Source organism: Corythoichthys intestinalis, chromosome 10, assembly GCF_030265065.1.
Source record: "Corythoichthys intestinalis isolate RoL2023-P3 chromosome 10, ASM3026506v1, whole genome shotgun sequence".
Taxonomy (NCBI): Eukaryota; Metazoa; Chordata; class Actinopteri; order Syngnathiformes; family Syngnathidae; genus Corythoichthys; species Corythoichthys intestinalis.
This window is the reverse complement of record NC_080404.1, coordinates 50,928,647-50,946,366: the sequence shown is the minus strand read 5'-3', so window position 1 is coordinate 50,946,366 and position 17,720 is coordinate 50,928,647. Positions and strand designations below refer to the sequence as shown.

At 38.6% G+C, this 17,720-nt stretch overlaps 1 protein-coding gene across 2 annotated transcripts in view; it reads left to right on the top strand.

Moving 5' to 3' along the window:
* srbd1 (S1 RNA binding domain 1) overlaps positions 1-17,720 on the top strand; it is a 110,904-nt gene that overhangs the window by 70,048 nt on the left and 23,136 nt on the right. For both annotated transcript variants that reach the window (XM_057847676.1, XM_057847675.1), the window contains exon 15: positions 6,674-6,756. In XM_057847676.1, coding sequence (XP_057703659.1) covers positions 6,674-6,756 — 83 coding nt within the window. The remainder of the gene's footprint in view (positions 1-6,673; positions 6,757-17,720) is intronic.

The window sequence follows — 17,720 nt, the reverse complement described above, 5'->3', positions numbered from 1 at the left end:
GTTTAAAGCTGCTGATATAGAATGGGGACTGGAGTTTTTTATTTACTGTTATTTTTGTATATTTGTTTACTGTTATATGTTAACTTGATACTGAAATAGTAGTTTGGTTTAGCCTGAGAGGATTTTTGCACAATTTTGGAACTAATATACAAAACGTTAAAAAAAAAAAAAAAAAAAAAGAAGGGGGGTTCATCAATAATCGTTTTATAATCGAATCGGAGCTTCTGAATCGTAATCATAATCGAATCGTTAGGTGCCCAAAGATTCCCAGCTCTAGTATTTTATAGCATTTAAGATTTTTGCCATGCAACTTAGCCAGTTGTTCTGTTGTTGTACTTATATCTTCATTTTAATTTTAATGTATTTCTAAATGAAAGTGCGATCCTGCATAGTTTGAAGAAACACTCAGGAATTTTATTTTGCATTCACATTAATGCTCTGTTTAAAAGTGCAGTCTTAGCAAGCTTTTGTTTTGCATCTCCAAAATTTTATTCTGCAACACATTACATATCCTAATCCGATTACTCGATTATTCGAACTAACTAGTTGATAGATTAATTGACTACTCAAATAATCGATAGCTGCAGCCCTAATCGCTATAATGTGAGATCGTTATCGTGAGCTTTGTATCACAAATCGTACAGTATCATGAGGTACCAAGAGGTTCCCACCCCTATTGCCTACATGACGAATGAAGCTAATTCACCTTGCTTTGGCGTCATATTGAATGATCAATCATGAGTATTCAATGGGGGAAAAAAAACTCACTGTACTTCTAGGACTTCTACACATTACACACCATCTCTTATTTCCCTTTCGATTTTCCCCCTCACTTTAAATAATATCAATCTATTGTGCTCATAAACTTTTAATAAGTGGCAGGGAGTTAAGATGAACGGCGGAGCAAAGCGCACTGGAGAGTTTGGTAGGTGCATTGAGCAAGGGCAGGTTTGAAACTCCATCCCTGTCTAAATATTTTCTCAGGCTGCAGCCTCCCACCACATCGACAGAGGAGAGAGGGAGAGGAGAGCCATTGATTCCAGACATACTCCCTCCACCCTCTAGCCCCCCCCCATATAACCCTGTTTTCTGCCAGCAACATCCAAGTCTGATGTCCCATGCTTGATACGCATCAATGCTAGCTAAACTCTTAAAACAGTTGCAAAACATGGATTCATGTATCATCGCAACTTGTCATCTATTTGAGTGCTGTAGTGAAATATTAGATAAACACATTTGGTTTATAATTGAACTAACCACTGTTAGTTATTATGTCTTTTTTTCCCCCTAGATTACAAATTTGTTCTCTAAAATTCTGTTAAAGGTGATATAATTATAATTATATTATTATGTATGTATAATATACATAATAATATACAATTATTATAATAATTTTAGCCCCCCCCCCCATTTTTCATAAACAGGTTAGCAAGTAGAGGTGCAACAATTAATCGACACCTAATTGATTAGCAAATTAATCGACAACCATTTTGATACATAATTAATCGTTTAGGACTTTCATCACCTTTAACTTGTCTAAATTCTTGAAATTATAATATTCATATACCTTCTCAGTTGTAAATATTAGATTTCTTTATTATATTTTTGTTAAGTAAAAGTAGGACATGAACAAAAATCTGCTTTTATTTTGGAAAACAAGCGTTCACATTTTTGCCAATTTTCTGACATTTTACTGTCTAAACTAGCTTCTTAATAAGGCTGTGACAACTAATCGATTAAACTCGATTCATAATTAAGTTGTCAACGAATTTGACAACCGATACAGTTGTAGACTACAGTTAAGACAGGACGCTGTAATTAGATATTATTTTTGACGGAAATAGTCCACCATTTTGTCTTCATTGTTACTTACAACATGCCTAAAACAGCTTCATTGTAAATTTTGAAGGTAATTGAAAAAAGTGACATTTATTCAGTTAATCGTTTAATCGTCCGATTAATCGATTGTGAAAATAATCGTTAGTTGCAACCCTATTTGCAAGACAATTTTCATTGAAAATGTCATTTTCAAGCAACTCTATTCTTGCTTGTCTCCGCAAACAACCAGATGTGTGTTCTGACTAAATTGAATTTGAATATTTAAAGAGCATACAACAGGAGAAACAAAGTCTTAAATAGCATTATTATGTGAATTAGAATCATATTTTGAGACGATTCGACTATATACAACAATTTAGCAAAGCGTAGATGACGAGAAATTAGTCTTTTAATCTGCCGGTTAGCCACGCCTACCATTATTTGACATGACGACTGGGTTGTTGATTGTCTCCGTGGATCGGCAAACCGCCCGGCGGAGAGCAATTTATAGCTCGTTCCCCGGAGGAGGGCGGCTGCAGTTGTTGTGCAACTAATGTGCATGAGGAGAGCTTTTTACATGCTTATCAATGATCAAACGTAAGTAGTCCTTTATTTAAAGAAAGTTTGTAGTGTTTACTTTGTAATTGCTGTATTCGTATTTGACATAATACAAAACAAGATGTTTACTCACGTCCTCGTAAGTCCAATGGTCCCACAGTAGTAGGGCTTGTTTTGGCCAATATCCACGGTGAATGGGAACCTTTTGAAACTCCAAAAAGGCGCACACGCCTCTCCCTCATACAGCAAGATTTTTCTGCAGCCGTTTGGCTGGCGTGATGCGAAAAATAAACGTATTAATCCGAAAAATCAGCTGAATCCTTAGTCCTCATACACAACAGTACGGCTGGAAAGTGAAGAGGACGCCTTCAACCGTACACATCACAGCGCCCTCCTCCTCAATGCAAGACCGAAGGCGGAAGTCACTCATTTTCATGGCGCGGGATTCAAAAAACTAAATAAATATAGCGATCGCTTCCACACACATCCAAGCGGTCCATATCATTCAGAAGCATAAAATACCGCATGTATTATGAAATAAACATGCTTTTTCGTGTCACATGCACTTTAAATTCAAACTATTCGCAATGAGGAAATGTCTAAAAAATACGGTAATGTGTTGTTTTACTAAATGTGTTCTTTTTGTAGTTCTTATTGTCACATTTATGAACTCAGGATTTCAGTCGATCAAATAATTTGCTGACGGTCCCTAACGCAGTCCGTTGGAAAATTGAGCGTCTTCCGTTGTTGTTGCATAGACATTTGTAGCGACAACAAATGCAGACTCGCTCTTTTAAAAGTCAATTATCCACTGTATAAGAGTGGAAAATGTAGCTCTGGCGCAGAGTACGAGTGTGGAGAACTGAATGTTAAGTGGATATTGATCGTTTGAAAAGCGAACATCTTCTTAGCTCATCTTTGGCAGCGACCAACTATGAGACCAGTGGCCTAAAGGTAGCGCACTGCACTGTGGAACCTTTTTGGGGTCTTAGTGATAGCAGTATAGCAAAGAGCATTGTATTTAGGGCTGTCCCAAACGACTATTTTTCTCCCGATTAGTCAGCAGACTTTTTTAAGGTTGAGTCGACTAGTCTACTAATTTTTTAAATACATTTTTAAAAACATTTTAAAACTAATCTAGCAATTGAAATTTTTGTTGACGCTTATGAATTCACAAAAAACATTTTGGAACACTTAAATTCTTTGTTAAAGTACTAATAAACACAAAAAATCATCTAATCACAAATGAACAGTGAGGTCAAATGCTGATAGCATTAACTATTGCAAAAGAATGGAATGCAAACAGATTCAGAACACTGTGACTTCACCTTTCCAACATTATTCAAAACAACTCTTACTTTCTCTTTTTGTGGTATGTCTATTGTTCCCAGCATTAGAGTGAGCACCAGCACAGTAGATAAATAAATGTCACGTATCACTGGAGTCAAGTATGTGGGGAAAAAAACCGTAATGATACATGTTGATACGACACTACGACGGAGTATTAGGGCCAAATAATTAAATTAAAAATAAAAAATAAAAAAAAAAAACAAGGAGTATGTGCTTAAAGTCATACTATTGCTACAAGAAAAAAAATAACTCATTATTACGTTGGGGTAATGTAACTGTGAGCGGCGACACACTTTACATACATGTGCCTTAGCCGGGAGCTATGACGAAGCATTAGTATGAATTCTTTTATTAATTATAATTTGATGTAGATGAAGAAAATTAATAATTACCTTCTTATTTGTAAAACTGATTCTAAAACGCAAAATGCTTTCAATAATGTTGATTATAACGGAGGCGGCGACGCGCTATGTAAAGCAGGGGTTTTCAACCCAGTCCTCAAGGCACACTGTGGGTCCTGGTTTTTGTTCCAGCCGATCCAGCAGAGACAGTTGAACCAATGAGGCTTCTGCTAAAACAAGCCACACCTGACAGCAATCAACTGATTGCACTTGTAAAACACCAGATTGGGGAAAAAGTGTTGTCATCTTGTTTGGTAAGAATGAAATCCTGCACCCACAGTGTGCCTTAGTGGAATAGGTTGGGAACCCCTGATGTAAAGTACATAGCTGCTTATTCAACCACATTAGCCAAAAATTAGCCCCTAACACTCCACCGTAGCTGCTTATTCAACTACATTAGCCCGACATTAGCCCCTAACACTCCATCGTACAACGCACATAAAGGCAATTTCAATAACAAATGTATTTAATTAGTTATATGGACTTATGATCTGCCAGCTTGTTGTCTCCTGTCGTCTTCCAAAATTACAAGTGGTTGACGGCGCTAGACTGAACAGACAATGTCCTTTGTTTCGTTGAAATAAATCCATGCTTTGGCCACTCTCATCCGCTTTTTTGGCTTTGTGCCGCTTTCCCCGCTTGCATCCCGATCGTCCGCCATTCGCGACTTTTGTAAGCATTGTTTAACGTGTGCGCCCTTATACTCCATATGTTACGGTAGCAGATGGTTGTTTGTGTGTTTAGTGCATGTTGTTATGACGTAATTCTCCCCAGTTGTGAGAGCTGTTTGGAGTGCGCCGATGCGTGCATGTTTTGTAAATTGTGAATTCTCAAATGAATATACTCGTTTTGGCTAACTGTCAAAACAGGCAGTTCTTATCATTTCCACCACTCATGGAAGAGAGGTCGCCAACACTGCGCGCAAACCTTGTTACAACTTTCCACACAGATATTTTTTTCAAACCTTCATTAACCGTCGACGGGCTGATGTGCTCTTCGACGCATTTTAGTCATCGATGACGTCGGGACAGCTCTTATTGTATTTTTTGTCCTGCATGCCTTTGGTATTTTTTTTTGTTCTTTATTTAGGAACCCTACGCAGTCGGAAAGTGTCTAACTTCCAGCCCTGTGCAATCAAATCACAAACCACATAGATAAAACACTTCATCCAGGTCACACACTCATTTTGACCAATGTTATCTATGAAATACAGGTAGTCCCCTGGTTACGAAAGAGTTACGTTCCTACGCTGGCAACGTAACATGATTCCACATAAGTCGGAATTAACCCTCTAAGTACCCCTAAATACCCCATAAATCTCGAAATAACTATCGAAAAACATGTATTATACGTCATTGTACTGTCCTCGCCAAGATGTTGGAGCTAAGTCCTAGCTAGCTAGCGAGCTAAGTTCCAAAATGACGATGTCAGACATCCGTGTGGTTTGCTGACTTTATTCAGCTGCTCATGACATCAACAGTGCAGAATGAAAGCAAAATAAAAACGAAATTAAATCTGTTTCCTCTTCAATAGCAGCAATTCAAATTTGCGTCCAGAACTAGTGGCTGACACAGCAATAACAATGAACACAAACGACTAGCATGTATCAGTTAGCGTCCGCACATAGTTAAAAGCAGCCACATCAACTCGCGCCAAGTATTCGACCTCAATTCAAAACGCACAATAAACAGTACAAAAGATGTTATTTACAAGTGTTGCCTATGTGGACGCTTCACAAGCAACGAATGTGCACGCATGCTTGCAGCTTACTCGGGTGCGTGACTTCTTCTTGGAACAAATGGCTCTTCCTCGTGTATGCACGTGCGCTTTTCATCGTGTGCGCAAATATGTCCTTCGTGTGTACATGTGCTCTTACTCGTATGTAGAAGTAAGTACTACCTGCTCTACGCTTCCTGTGCCAAAATAAAAGCATGCATCACTAAGCAAACCAAACCCTAACCTTTAAAATTACACTTTATCAGTTAATATTTTTTTCCTTGCAATATGATGAATTTATTCATGTAAAATTACCAATATTTTTTTGTAGGTTTAATGCATTGTCATAAAATCAGATCTTTTTTTATTTACTATTACAAATGTATTCTTATAAAATGTAATTTTTGTTGGTTGATAAATAAGGTTGTTTGTGATTTTCATTAGTATTCCTCTCACTTGGCCTTTGCCAGCATACCCACAGAACAATACATTCGGCTTAAAGTTCACAATTCTACTATTTGTGTGCATGCGCCTGCCAAAATTAGTGACTCTAAAGTTGTGTCTTCACATCCATCAGGAATGTTAAGGACAAATGCGGGAGCGCTAATTTAAAATCAGATTTAATTATTATTGAGTTGCCTGAATGACAATTGGATTTGGCCTCCCCCTCAGGCCTAAGCCTAATAAGAGCATTTGCATTTTCAGTAATTATAAATAAAGCAGCTGTGAATATTCAATAGCCTACCTCTGATACTTCATGGCTTTCTATTGAGTCTTCAATAAAGCATTGTTGGCTTCCTGTCTGATTTTTTGTCTGTGCTTGTGAACAGTGTCCATTGGAAGACGTGTCCAGGATCCCTTGGCCGAACTTGTGAAGATCGATCCAAAGCACATAGGCATTGGAACATACCAGGTAAGAGGCTTCATAGTCCTCGTATTTCAGGATAAAAACAAATGATAATAATGGGTCATGGACACCAGGAAAGCAATACGAGTTAGTGGAGGCGTATGTCAACAGATGATGCTAACGGTGACCACTAATTCAATTAATGACCTTCAGTGACGTGTGTTTATCCTTGCTCGCTTGCTATGTGTCATCCATACGTACCAGAGTGTGTGCGTGCACAGAGCTAAATTGTACTGTACTGTACGGAATTAGAGCCGATACTATCGGCTGCCCAATAATATTTACTAATAAACTCATCGCAACGCAACAACATCGGTTTTTCCATTATTGGATTAGGGCCAATATGCATGTTGCCTTTAAAGTGAATGTAGAAGCCTTCTGCCTTTGTACAAGGCCTGGTCAAAGCTTAACACAGCAATTATTCTTATTGACCATTAGAAGTCTCCAAACTATGAAGCCTGGGATTTGTTATGTGAGCAGACCATTTGCATTCATGGGGCAAATATTAAATGAACAATGAATGATTGAAAAATAATGAATTTTAAACTCATTACATATCTATTTCACTGTATGAAGCTGTGTGACTTTGTTGTTATTTTAAGTCAGAAGCACTGTGTTAGCCATATGTGATACGTCAGTGCTTTTTTTGGCACTTTGCCCTTGCACATGATCGAAAAAACTGATGTTTGCACTATTTTGATTCCAACAAAAAATCTACAATATAGGTACAATATAGGCACTTTTTCCATAACTTTAGTTGAAGTTGTTCTCTTATTTTTCACAGAAAGAATGTTGGAAAACCTTGAAGTTGTTACATTTATCATTATTATCATTTTGTTACCTTCTTGGAGGGGATCAATGCCATTGTTGATCGAATCCTTTTTCTCTGAATCCGTGTCCCCTCTTTCTGGGGAATCATCTTCAGACTCGGCATTATTCACTGCTTCTACTCACCTGCTTAGGACCAGATGCTTTTCTACTGGTGTTCTACACTACTTCTACCCCTGCCTTGTTATGATGCCATTTTGTCAATGTAATTGTGAGAAAAATTGATTATTCCAGCAGACGTGATATGAAACTCCAACTTCAACTCACTACCTTCAAGTCAGCTCAGGAAAGCTCACCATATGACAGTGCTGCCATCTGGTTTTGAATTAAAGAGCTACTAATCCTCAATATACTGGCCAAAAATGAAGTCTTTATAACGAGTGTAACAGACTGTATGGCCCACAGAAATCAAGGGGATGCCGGCGTCCCCAATTGTACAGCGTGGAGTGTTTTAATCTTTGCCCAATTGCCCAAGCCTACTAAATACATGTACCATTGCGCTGCTAATTAATACAAGCACAGTTGTACAGTAGTCGGTCAAAAGTATTGGCACCCCTGCAATTCTGTCGGATAATGCTCAATTTCACCCAGAAAATGATTGCGATTACAAATGCTTTGGTAGTAATATCTTAATTTATTTTGCTTGCAATGTTAAAACACGAAAGAGAATGGGAAAAAAATCATTATCATTTTACACAAAACTCCAAAAATGGGCCGGACAAAACTATTGGCACCCTCGGCCTAATACTTGGTAGTACAACCTTTAGACAAAATAACTGCGAACAACTGCTTCTGGTATCCATCAGTGAGTTTCTTACAATGCTCTGCTGGAATTTTAGACCATTCTTCTTTGGCTAACTGTTCCAGATATCTGAGATTTAAAGGGTGCCTTCTCCAAACTGCCATTTTCAGATCTCTCCATTGGTGTTTTATCGGATTCAGGTCTGGACTCATTGCTGGCCTCTTCAGAAGTCTCCAGTGCTTTCTCTCAAACCATTTTTTGAAGTGCGTTTTGGGTCATTGTCCTGCTGGAAGACCCATGGCCTCTGAGGGAGACCCAGCTTTCTAACACTGGGCCCTACTTTAAGCTGCAAAATTTGCTGGTAGTCTTCAGACTTCATAATGCAATGCACACGGTCAAGCAGTCCAGTGCCAGAGGCAGCAAAGCAACACCAAAACATCAGGGAACCTCCACCATGTTTGACTGTGGAGGGTCATGTTCTTTTCTTTGAAGGCCTCGTTTTTTTCCCCCTGTAAACTATATGTTGATGCCTTTTCCCAAAAAGCTTTACGTTTGTCTCATCTGACCAGAGAACATTCTTCCAAAACGTTTTTGGTTTTCTCAGGTAAGTTTTGGCAAACTCCAGCCTGGCTCTTTTATGTCTCTGGGTCAGACGTGGGGTTTGCATGGGTATCCTTCCATAGAGTCCCTTTTCATTCAGACGCCGACGGATAATACGGGTTGACACTGTTGTACCCTCGGACTGCATGGATGTTAGTCGAAACTCTTTATCCACCATCCACACAATCTTTCGTTGAAATCTCTCGTCAATTTTTCTTTTCCGTCCTCATCTAAGGAGGTTAGCCACAGTGCAATGGGCTTTACACTTATTGATGACACTGCGCACGGTCGACACATAAACATTCAGATCTTTGGAGATGGACTTCAGATTGCCCATGCTTCCTCACAATTTTGTTTCTCAAGTCCTCAGACAGTTCTTTGGTCTTCTTTCTTTTCTCCATGCTCAATGTATGACACACAAGGACACAGGACAGCACTTTGAGATTTGTTTTTCAAACGTAAAGTGCGTTATAAATAAAATGTATTATTATTATTATAGGACAGAGGTTGAGTCAACTTTAATCCATTTTAACTGGCTGCAAGTGTGATTTACTTATTGCCATCACCTGTTATGTGCCATAGGTAAGTAACAGGTGTTGTTAATTACACAAATTAGACAAGCATCACATGATTTTTCAAAGGGTTCCAATAGTCTTGTCCGGCCCATTTTGGGAGTTTTGTGTAAAATTATAATGATTTAATTTTTTCCCCCATTTTCTTCTGTGTTTTTTCATTGCAAGCAAAATAAATGAAGATATTGCTACCAAAGCATTTTGTAATTGCTTTCTGGGAGAAATTGAGCATTATCTGACAGACTTGCAGGGGTGCCAATACTTTAGGCCAGCACTGTAGTTACTGTACACCAATCCAGGATGTTTGGTTTTACCAATTAGGTAATTACCAGTCATTTATCCTGGTATTTACAGAGAAGATCCCCATTCAAAGGACGGCAAATAGTGACAAAAAAATGACAGGAACACTGAAGGATCAATGAGGATGAAATTCAAAAGGCCAGAGGTCATATTGTGTAAGTGCTTGTGTCTTCAAGTTTGTGTGTTGAGTTTTTCAGGTCACGGGCCCTGCGTCTCTCATCACATGACTCTCCAGGGTGCCGGGGGGACTCACCTCCCGCCCTCAGATCATGTGACTAGGTCAACAAATGATAATATAACTGGTTAAATAAACCCCGGGTGCTGACAGATATGAAACGGGACATCCCACCAATCTGCGAGCTCTCCTAAATTTCACCTCTGTGTGTGTATGTGAAAGTACATACACACGTTTATTTTTTAGTCCTCCTGCATATGTGATTTATGAAATTGTTCGATTTCTTAAAGATTATTGCCCATGAGGCCAAAAATTCACTAGGGCACATGTAACTCTAGCCAGCCTGGCACAGCGGGAACGCTCTTTTGCTCTCCTGCCACACGGACCGGTGAGTGACAGCTCTGGAGAGAACTGAGGAAATGAGCTGAGGTTTGAAAAAGTGGGGGATCATTAAAATCAGATTGGATTTAACTATTGGTGTGGGAACATAGGTTTCACTGCTGCTCAGGGCCGACAGATACCAAAAAAAAGTACAGTATTATGATTTAATGCTTAAAATTGGTCAGAAACCTGATGTTAATTTAGACACTTGTTGGGTGTGGTTCATCTGTCAATCTCTTGTAGTTTACACATACGCACATACGCTGCTGAGTAAGAAAACATTGCCTGCCTGCCGGATATTAAGCTGACTGTCACTCTTACCCTCATTTATTTTTACCACAGTTCCCTCAGTCTTGCTTTTACCCAATGTGGGATCTCCCTCAATGTGGATTAGATGCTTTGAGATTAGTGCTCGAAACAGGAAGCAACGACCACCATAACCTCTAATAGGCTCTTTCACACTGAATTGAATCAACATTTTATGCACCCATCACACTAAACATGGATTTACTCTACCCAACTGTGCCTTTTAGACAAAACCTGAAAGTGTGGATTAGGGCTGCAGCTATAGAAAATTGTCTTTATTTTGGATGTATATTGTTGAAAACGGCCAACAAATTGCATCTCAGATGTGACTAAAAAAACAACAACAACAAATTCAGTGCTTTCACTCAAAGAACTTGATGATCTTATAAAATATATAAGTAATATAATAACATAATATAAAATATACTGTTCTAAAATGTCATTAACTCATTCACTCCCAGCCATTTTTTTAACCGGTGCAACCCCGTTCGCTCCTGGCTGTTTTACTGGATTTTGACTGATTTTGTAAGGCCCACATAAAATGTTGTTCTATTGCTATATAAACATGGAACCCACCAAAAGAAAGATTAGACTCTCTTCTTTCTGGAGGAAAAAAAAAGTTTGTTCATATCTTTGTCCATTCTTTAGAAATTAGCATTAGAAAATAGCTTAGTTTGAGCAATTTTCTAATTTCTGATGAAAAAACAGAAATTGAGCTTTTTGTAAAAGCATAAATTTAAACATTGACTTTAACACAGCTATTAGTTTGGTTTGTGACATCCCAAACATCTGAATAATGTTTTCCTTCTATAAAATAACATAAACAACAAGACAAATAGAGCTTTTGATAGCAAAGTAACAATTTAGTTACACATAACTAAACTATTGAACTGAGAGATGACGCTGTTGTGGCTGCGACAGCCGGGGTAAACTTTTCCCTCATCGCCGCCTGTCTCATCAAGATGGATTTTTTTTAGTCTTTCTTTTGTGGTGACCACTCCCTCTTGGCGGAGTTCGCCTGGGGAACTTGTCTGGGGCATGTTGTATTCCTGGGGGGGGGGGGACTGGTTTGGCTGTGCACTTTTCCGGCTGAGTCACGTGAAACTGGAGGGTCGCGGGGGACGTGAGCGGCCGAGCACGGTGGGGCGGGCCAGTGCCTGGCATCCTGGGCGTCCTCCCGGTTGTTCTGCTCGGTCGTCCGCCGCCTGGCGTCCTGAACGTCCTGGTCGTCGCATTTGGTCGTTCGTCGCCTGGCGTCCCGGACGTCCTCCCGGTCGTCCTGCTCAAACTTCCTGCGCCTGGCGTCCTGGACATCCTCCTGTTCATCCAGGACGTCTTCTGCTGGCGCCACGGCCGTGCGGCCCGGCCGTTCATTCCGTTGAATCTGGTTGCGGGTCCTACCAAATTCGCTACTGCCCTCCAGTGGCCAGTTTTTTTGCTTTAAAATGCATTTTCAGCATTGTGCTTTGGAGCAAAGTTGCATCAGAACCTAAAGATGTCACTTTTGAAAAAAAAAACGTAAAAGACGTATAAATACGTTTTTGGGATACTGAAACAAATAAAAATAGAGCGTATTCATACGTTTTTGGGATCGAATGAAGTTTGATAACACACATCACTTAAAATTTCGGTGTTTCTCCCACGTGTTTCAACTAAATTTCCATTTGTGTCAAGCTATTTTTAAGTTCTAGGTAAGTTTTTAGTCTAAATTATAAGTCCTGATAAGATTCTGAGTATTTGCAGTGTTCAAAATAAATATATGATACCTGCTTGTATTGGAGCATATTAGGCACCAGTGCTACTTGGTGTTTTATCCATCACTGACTACCGGGCTAAAAATGACAGTTAGCTTTATTATGTTTTTATTTGATACGCTTATCACTCTACAGCGCTGTTTTTACAGATTAAATAAAGCCTGTATGAAAGACATGTTAGCCACGTATGGACTGTAGTCATGATTAATAGAAAACTAACCCTTCCCAGGGCTAACGTTACGTTACCAAGGTACAGTAACGTTAATCTTATTTATCAGCACTACCTTAAGTTAATTTTACCTTGTCCCGAGTATCGCTCCCACACTTTTGTAAATCACACTTTTTGTAAAGAGCTATGGAAATAGATTTGATTTGATTTGGTTGCCCACTGCACTGCACATCAGTAAAATGAGTATAGAATGGGCAGTGCTTTTATAGGCAGCTCAAAAGGGGCTTGTGAATTTTTATACCTCATTCTGATTAATAATGGGCAGGTATAGTGGGTTTTCCGTAGAAGGTTAATTGAATAACTGCATCTTTAGGCAGGTTTCAGCTGTGATTCCAATCGGTCTTTTTTTCAAAACAAGTAAAGTCATGTTACATTATAAAGGCTCCCGGTGCAAATGGCAGGTGTCAGTCTATGTGTGTGCGTATACCTGAGCATGCTGTCAGTCACTCTTGAATTGTTTTGCCCACAGGGGAAGATAAGAGAAGCTTTAAAGAAAGGAGTTTAAAAAAAAACAAAATCAAGTTTAGTGGTTTTAAGGGATGGGAACGAAATGTTCGAGACTAATCAGCATGGATACACACGATTGCATGATGTATGAGGTGGGCAGGTATGTCAGAGCTTGTTGCTGACTCTTCTGCTACAGTAGATTGATGGCTCTTTCTTAACCAAGTTGACAGTCTTGGGTAAGCTTACGCAACACATCTAAAACAACGTGGCTGCCTTACTAATTTTTTGATCACATGGAAACAATTTTGTCCTCCCAACATTTATGAAAACACATTTGTTATCAACCGTGCAACCACGGGGTTTATGCGGGCCATTAAAATTTTTTTTAAAGTCATTAAATAGATTTTGTCAAAATTCAGGCTTTAAAAAGCATTAAACTAAATGTTTGATGCATTAAAAATGATGTAAACTTGACGGTTATAAAAAACATTTTGTTTTGTTTTGTTTTTTTACTTTATTTATTAGAGTTGTCTGATACTATCGGGTAGCCGGGATAAGAGAACCTAAGGTCATTATGGGATAAGAGACGTTAATATCGGCTACCCAATAATATCGGCCGATAAACGCATTTGAAAATGATACATTTTATTATGACTTCGGTTTTTATTATTAGTTTTGGCCCAATATGTATGTTGCCTTCAAAGTAAATGTAGAAGCCTTCTGCCTTTGTATGAGGGCTGGTCACAGCTTAGCAAAGCAGTTTTGCTGATTGACCGTTAGATGTCTCCAAACTAAGATGCTTGGGATTTGTTATGTGAGTTGATCATTTGCATTCATGGTGCAAAAATTAAATGAACAATAAATGATTGAAAAATAATATATTATAAACTAATTACATTCCTCACTCATAATTTGTTATGTGAAAAAATTGCAGTTGGGCATGGGCATTGAATTAGTTTAAAGTGGCATTAAACGTAGCATTAAAAGCTATAAATGAGATTTGCTGATACCTTTAGAAACCGTGAACCATGCTTTGTGAGTTTGACTCTCACAGGTGTACCAAATGCTGCCCAATGTAATAGTAAAAATGTTGGAAATAATTCAGTAATTGTTTTAAACTGCATTTTAACGGGATCAACAGATAGACAGATTTGTAGTTCTTATAAGATAAATGTTATGAGTTAAAATAATTTGAGATTTAAACCCTTCTTGCTGTTTTCGCTTTTATACGATTTGTAAAATTAGTATAACTAGTATGTCGCCATCGTTGTTGACGTCGCAGGGCGGTAACATCACATGGTTACGCTGCCGGGCATCCAGAGTATTACTCTAGCAACATAAGCACGTCATCTGTTCAACCCTTTCAATTTGAACCCGAGAGAAACATTAATGAGCATAACAGAACTGTCGATATTTCACAAAACGAGCAGCAAAAGCAAAATGAACAGGAAAGACGGGACGAGACGACGAAACGAGTGTAGGAAAAAAATGGCGAAACGTCCTACAAGAGGCGAATTTGACACGCAAAGTAATACCGTGCACTTTCACCTAGTTTTGTTTCGATGCATACAAATAGGACATACTAAAGATGCCTTAAGAAAACACTTAAATGTAGTACCGAATTGGCCCGAATATAAGACGGCCCTGATTATAAGACGACCCCCTCTTTTTCAAGACTCAAGTTTGAAAAAAGACTTTTTGAACACCAAATTCATTTTTATACAGAAAATAATTACAGTACATACAAAACAAATGATTATGACAATATATTTGAGAGAAAAAGCATGTCATTTTGCCTCATTCAAATCTTAATATCTGAACATTTAAATATGTAAAGTGCAATCACATTCGTAAATAAATGGCTTCTGGTTTTTGAAATGTAAATAAACCAATCCGTTGTGATAACACAACAAAATTGCAATAACTGCATTAACCATCAAAGTGAAGTCTAACTAACTGTAGTCTTGAAACAAATCTAAATAAGGAAAAACATTGCAATAAAATAATGCAAACTGGTTACACTTGAGAGTATCTGAGATCTGTCATGACAGAACATCGCTTCAATGATATCTGGCACCATCTAGCGTCGTGAATGGGTATAATGTCTAGACCGCGAATATAAGACGACCCCCTCTTTTTCAGTCTTATTTCAATGCAAAAAAATACCGTCTTTTATTCGGGCCAATACGGTAATATCAAATAAGGGTGGTTTAAATACGCGACGTGACTGATGTGGTCAACCGGTTAAACAATCTGCTTTAAAGCTACCACAAGAAAACACAATGCTTAAAAGTATGAGTGAGGCAATGAAAAGGTAATAAAAACCTCAAATAAATAAAAATATTAAGTACTCGCCGCTTTTAACCAATGCGCGCATGTGTTTGACATTTCGCTGCGTAGACGGAATTGCAGAAGACCAGTAGGGTTCGACTACTGACAATGACAAACTACGTCATCACCCCGAGCGTCCACTGCGCACATAAAACATGGCGGCCCCTGTAGGTCAAAACATGTACTAAATATTATACATTTTTTAAATCACTGGCATGATTCTGTGTTTCTAATAACAAATTTTAGTAAAAGAGAACAATTAGTTCTTATTAGAGCCTACAAATCTTTAAGTTTGAGGTTCCCTTTAACAAATATAGCTCCCAGATGACAGATTACGCCTGTTAGCCTTCCTCACCTGGCATGATTCTGCCATGTATTATCAAGTAAAAAGTTTAAAGTATATTTCCAATGCAGTTATCTGATTTAAGAGTCGAAAACACATACCATTTGGCTCCTGCACCTTTGACTGATATGGGGCTCTTAGTGGTTGCGGCCATTCTGGCCAAATTCATCCCCCATAAATGCTGTTTTGGTTTCCTCCCATCATTATCCGTCATCACTTATAAAATCAGCTTTTTCTTTTTCTTTTGCTTTGTCTCCCCACACCCCTTTTACAATATTTACATCTTGTGGTGAAAGATTATGTATTTATTTAATCTTTCACTGAAAAAGCCTTATTTGGTGTACAATTCTATACATACTCAGCCTTCATAATCTGATGTGGTAACGTGCTCTTAAGGTGTAGACAGAAGGTCTGCCCTATAGTGTTTGGCATTGGTTGGTTGGCTTTCATCTAATTTCTGGCCAAACCAAACAAGGTCTAGGATCAAGCCCAAAGGCATGTGTGGATATAGTTTGGAGTTTTAATACCACAGAGTGGGCTGTTCATCTGATGAATATTTGGACTTTGTGGCATTTACTTAGCATCCAATATTTTGTTTATGGTTGTTGATTGTCACTTGGGTATTGAGTAGGAACTGATCCGACTCCGTGAGCACCACAACTCTACCTAAGGTAAATGAACAACGTTATTGCTAATATGCCAGTCTATAGTAGTAGCAGTACTCACTCTGCACCGTTCCAACTTTGGCATATTATTTAACCTTCCTGCCAGAGAAAGACTCAAATATAAAGCCCTGAATTTAAGTTCCTTGATAGTACTCGGTAGGGCTGGGCGATATGGCCTTAAACATGTATCACGATAAATTGAGCAGATTTATCTCGATAACGATAAATGACGATAAATTCGCCCAAGCGTACTGTTATATAATTTGAAAATCTGAGTCAATTTCATATACTGTATTTAACAATTGTACATGCAGTCTAAACATTAAGTTTATAAAAATGTATTGTAAGCAATAAGAATTCAAGTATGAACATTTATAACAGCGTGTATGACTTGAACAATGTACATTATCAAAATCAATATGCCTGTGCAAACATGTCATTGTAACACAAATGACTTGCAGCTTGAACAGTACACTTCAAAAAGACAACTTATTGTTAATGGCTGCTGTGACATAATTATTAAATACAAGTGTTTACATTATGGTTTCCGGGTCCCCCCCCAGTGCATTTTTTAATAAATGCACGCACAAATGAACCCCCAAACAAACAGAGAGACACACACATTAAAGCTATATTGATCTTCTTCAATTGAAACGCTTAAGATTTTATGATAGCAATAATGACACAGAAATAAGCACATACAGAAAAATAGCTGGGGCCATTTCTCGGTCATTATAAGTTTCGCCGTTGGATTGTACTTTATGCTGAATGCTTTACCATCACAAAAGCTATCAGAGGAATCACACACAGACAGATACAAAATAACGCCACATAGTAATTGTTAGATGCAGTCCGTGCCCAATCCACTCATTAAGTTCAGCCGTTTCGACAAGGTTAGAGCCGCTATCCGACTCCATCCCGTTCATTTGTAGCGTTAGCCGCTAGCTAGCGTTAGCCTGGCTACCAGTAGAAAGCACTGAAAGCACCATCTCCGGAAATCGTGAGAACAAGGGAGGACAGCGGGTGAAAGCCTGTCTGGATGCCACCAAGAGTCTACTAAATGTCGGTTGAAAGTTTGGTGAACCTCCCTTAAGCCACACTCCATCACGTTTTGCTTGTAGCGTTAGCTGCTAGCGTTAGCTTACCGGGCTTTTGTTTGATTGGCTTCTTGATGATCACGTGACTCCCTACGTACGCCCATTGACTGCTTTCTTAAAGGGGAATGAACATAGACGAACAACACAGAATCAAAGCGGGATGAAAAGACTATATTTTCTTGTTTTATTAATTTACCGAA